This window comes from Triticum dicoccoides, chromosome 5B (genome assembly GCF_002162155.2).
Source record: "Triticum dicoccoides isolate Atlit2015 ecotype Zavitan chromosome 5B, WEW_v2.0, whole genome shotgun sequence".
Taxonomy (NCBI): domain Eukaryota; kingdom Viridiplantae; phylum Streptophyta; class Magnoliopsida; order Poales; family Poaceae; genus Triticum; species Triticum dicoccoides.
This window is the reverse complement of record NC_041389.1, coordinates 344,424,462-344,428,830: the sequence shown is the minus strand read 5'-3', so window position 1 is coordinate 344,428,830 and position 4,369 is coordinate 344,424,462. Positions and strand designations below refer to the sequence as shown.

General features: G+C 41.5%; 1 protein-coding gene across 1 annotated transcript; it reads left to right on the top strand.

Moving 5' to 3' along the window:
* The first annotated feature begins 203 nt into the window (after positions 1–203).
* LOC119308832 (NEDD8-conjugating enzyme Ubc12-like) lies at positions 204–3,980 on the top strand. The gene is made up of 6 exons (XM_037584993.1): positions 204–362; positions 534–737; positions 2,669–2,777; positions 3,189–3,267; positions 3,334–3,450; positions 3,604–3,980. Exons 2-6 carry the CDS (start codon positions 629–631, stop codon positions 3,739–3,741), a joined length of 552 nt encoding a protein of 183 aa, XP_037440890.1. The 5' UTR covers positions 204–362; positions 534–628; the 3' UTR covers positions 3,742–3,980.
* Positions 3,981–4,369: the final 389 nt, after the last annotated feature.

Below are 4,369 nucleotides of genomic sequence, written 5' to 3'. Positions count from 1 at the left end.
TTTGTGATTGTACCGTGTTAAAAAACAAAATAGATCTCCCTATATGTATTGCAAAAGAAAAAACCTAAACTTTGATAGAATTTGGCAACACAAAGTGACATGTTTGTTTTCTACCTTCAGGTTTATAGAATTTGTGATAATGTGGCTATATATGCGTGTAGAGTCCAGTCCGGGGGTAATAAAGTTTAGGTTTTCTAAACGATCCGAACATATTCGCGTTATAAAGTAGAGTATTCAGGCTGACGAGGCTGCGTATTCGATCCGTAAAAGCGTTTTTCGCGTACTCCCGAAACACCCAATCTGTTCCTCCTCTCGTCGCATCGGCGGCGGCGACAGGACATCGGGCGGCGGCGGCTGGACAGGTGCTCTCTCTCTCTCTCTCTCTCTCTCTCTCTCTCTCTCTCTCTCCGCAGCAAGAGTGAACGGCGACCGGAGCGGTGCGGGCGCCGGCAGAACGACCGGAGCGGCGCGGGCCCCGTGCAGCGCTGTTCCTCGTCAGCAATTCAATCTCTCTGACGCATCTCTCTCTGCAGCCGCAGAACGAAGGAAGGGCCCCGTGTAGCGTCGTTCCTCGTCCCGATCCGCACGGATCCACCCCACATAGGTGCCCCGTGCACAAGGATCAAAGATGATAAACCTTTTCAAGATCAAGGGGCAGAAGAACGAAGAGGCAGCCAACTCAAAAGGGGGGCCTCCTGTCAAGAAGCAAAGTCCTGGGGAATTACGTCTGCATAAAGGTTTGTTTCCCCGGAAGGGATTTGATGTTATGTTACTCTCACTTGATATCGGTTGAGTATGACGCTTTTGTGCTTATTTTCCAAGCTGCTGTGAAAAGTGTATTGTTCTGTTTGATTAATCAGATTATAATTTGAATAATGTCTGTTATTCAATGGTTGCCCTCTCTAGTTTATCTCATATGTTCTTGTACAACAAAAATATACTATCAGATTTCAACGTAATAGCTGAGATAAAACAAAACAACTAGCCAAGGGTCAATTAAACGGTATCACCATAATCCACCACAACGCTGAACAGAGCCACACTGACATGATGTACATTATACAATGTGTATTGATTAGGGCTAAGCTGATCTTGCAATCTTGTGCGTCCACACCTCTCTGCAAGTATGCTGTCCTTTTTGTTTTTCATCTGTTATTGGCAAATGAACTATTGCTCTTAACTAATTTGTTGCATTTATGTTTTGTGGAAATCATATGCATTCCCCTTTTGTTATGTAATAAGAATCAATTCGCTTGTGAAAAAGAACAAATAAGGGTTATATCGGTTTGAATACTGGCGTATATGTTGTGTACCTTGCTATATACTCCATCTGTTCCAACTTATTTTAAGTTTTAGCTTTGTGCTAAGTCAAATTTCTCCAAGTTTGACCAAGTCTAAGAAAAATATATCAACATCTACAACACCAAATTAGCTTCATTAGATTCATCATAAAATATATTTTTGTACTATATATATATTTGATGCGGTAGATATTAGCACTTTTTTATAGACTTGGTCAAATATAGAGAAGTTTAACTTGAACAAAGCTAGAACTTCAAATAATTTGCGACGGAGGGAGTAGGCTTTACTGCTAACCATATTGGCTGACTTGTACCGGTTATGACCAACTTTTGCATGGGCCATGCTTCATGTGTGTGACAAATTAGGAAATCTGTATACCAATGATTATGATATATGTTTGTTTTTGTTTTGTTTGACTTGCATGATGGAAATAGTTCTCACATTGTCGCACAGTCAACACAGACGTGCTACCTAGCCATTCTGGTTCAGAGAAGACACGCCATTGGACCCTTGTCTGGCCTGGAAAGATATAAAGTGACCTAGTGGTGAAGCATGAGAATAAGGGGTGCATGTGTGTTAAACTGAACCACGATGTTTTCTTTGCCGCTGGATTTGGTTATGACAGAGTTGCCTTATACTCATAAAGTCATAGTCAGTCTCATCTTGATGCCGCTTACCTCAGCTTGAGGACGAGGCAGAGCAACAGCATAAGCAGGGTGAAGGGTGATGGGGCATGAGAGGGATGTGGAGGAAAGGATGGGGGAGCCAACATGGTGGAAGTAGGGGTTAGTAGGGCACTAGGGCACGGGAGGGTGGTGGCAGAGTGGCAGTGGTCACTAGGTATGAGGAGAGGGTGCATACTTGAGTGAGGCAGTACGCTGAGTATGGGGGTATGCTCCATGGTATTAGTGGCCCATCTATCTCCCTTTTGATCTTTGCACATTGGGTATAATCATTAGCTGCTGTTGTGGATGAGATTGGCTTCATATAGTTGTCACCCGGACGACCATGTTGACCACTCTAATAGCTTAGTTCTTATATGTGGTAATAATGAACTCCATGATATCTGATATCCAGGGTTGAATCCCGAATTCACTATTTCAACTTAAGTTAGACTCTAGATATTTCATGAATTATGAGGATTCACATTGGAAATCCTACCATACTAAAAAATTGAACAGCGATAGATCCTTCTATTGTTCAGACATGTGTTGTCAATCTAAATGTTGTTTAAAATTTTAACATCCGCTTATCTATTCTTGTCTTCCAGATTTATGCAGTATGCACATGATGAATATTAGTTTATTTCTATTTTGATAGTATTCAGAGCATGGATCTTGGTGACAGTTTTCATTTTAACTTGCAGATATTGCTGAGCTTAACCTTCCAAAGACAACTAAAATTTCCTTCCCAAATGGAAAGGATGATCTCATGAACTTTGAAGCCACTCTACGACCTGACGAAGGATACTATGTGTAAGTATCTTTTCAATGTTTAGTCATGTTTATTAGTTAATTTTGATTTTGAATCGTTTAAAAATTATTGCACTGTTACATCACATTTCTTCAAATATGTCTGGACATAGCATGAGGAAGGATTATCCCATAGAACTTTTATAGAAATATGAGTAGTTGCCAGCTATTGTTACATTAGTTTCTTTATTATTGTTTTCATCAGTTATTCAGTTACACTCATTCATGTTTCTCCTCCTTGGACATTGTATCTCGTCTTTCAGTACAGCATTGATTTTCTTAATGAGGAGAAAACTCTATTTTTGTTGGCCCCTTCATAATTGACGAAGAATCTTGTTTTTGTAACCTTACCAGTTCATAGAAACAACATAAGTCAATTATTCTAATATATCCATGATATGTCTTGTTTCTTAGAGGTGGGGCATTTACTTTCACCTTCCAAGTATCTCCTTCCTACCCTCACGAGGCTCCGAAGGTCAAGTGCAAGACTAAGGTAACACAATCTGACTCCTGTTAATCATCATCATAAGTTGGTTATTGCTAATGTAGTAACTTTCAGGTTTACCATCCTAATATTGACCTAGAAGGAAATGTCTGCCTGAACATTCTGCGTGAAGACTGGAAGCCTGTCTTGAACATCAACACCATAATATATGGTTTAAACCTTCTTTTCTCAGTAAGTATCATATTCAAAACTGTTCCACCTGCTGGTTTTCCATTCAAAATGTAAAATGCCGGAGTTGCATGTATTTTTCGTGAGGAAAGGCAAGTCACTGTTTGCCTTCTGTATTATCATGTACTTGGCCATTAACCATCTTCTTTTCTGCAGCAACCCAATGACGAGGACCCCTTGAATCATGAAGCCGCGGCCGTCCTCCGAGACAACCCACAGAAGTTCCAGAGAAATGTTCAAACTGCGATGTCGGGAGGGTATGTTGATAACACCCATTTCCCAAGGTGCAAGTAAGGTCTGCTATGTGGAGCTCTGGTTCCGACTATTGCCCAGTTACCCTGAATGCCGTTGCACAGTCTGAAGGATGTGGCATGTACCCAGGAAATGTATCGCATTTGTGTTAGACGTGACTGTTATTATGCTTGTTTGGTGGATGTACCGTAGTCATGCATGTTGAAGAAACATGCTAAGCAGAAAAAAAACTCGCATGTTATTGAGCTGAAAAGTCGGTGGAAGTGTTCCAAGCGCAGCAATCATACGAGCATAGAACTGAATTATCAAAAATAAAAGAGTCTCTGGGCGAAACTTGAAATGTGCAATCTCTGGTAGTGAAACCAAAGCGTCGGCGATAAGTTCCTGCTTGAGATTTCCCCAAAATTTAGACCCACCCACCCCCCTCTCCAATCGGACCTCCCAAAGCCAGCCCACCCTTCAAACCCAGCCAATATCTGAGGCAGATTTGGGGCATCCAGAATTTGGATGCGTAGATCCGACAAATCGGGCCTACTTCAAATTGACAGTCCATCAAATCGACCATCCTCCTCTCATGCCCGTCCTCCTTTTCTGGACAATTAGACAACCAACCCGTAATTGCACCGACCCAATTGCAAGAGCGTAGCTCTACCAACTGAGTTATATCCCC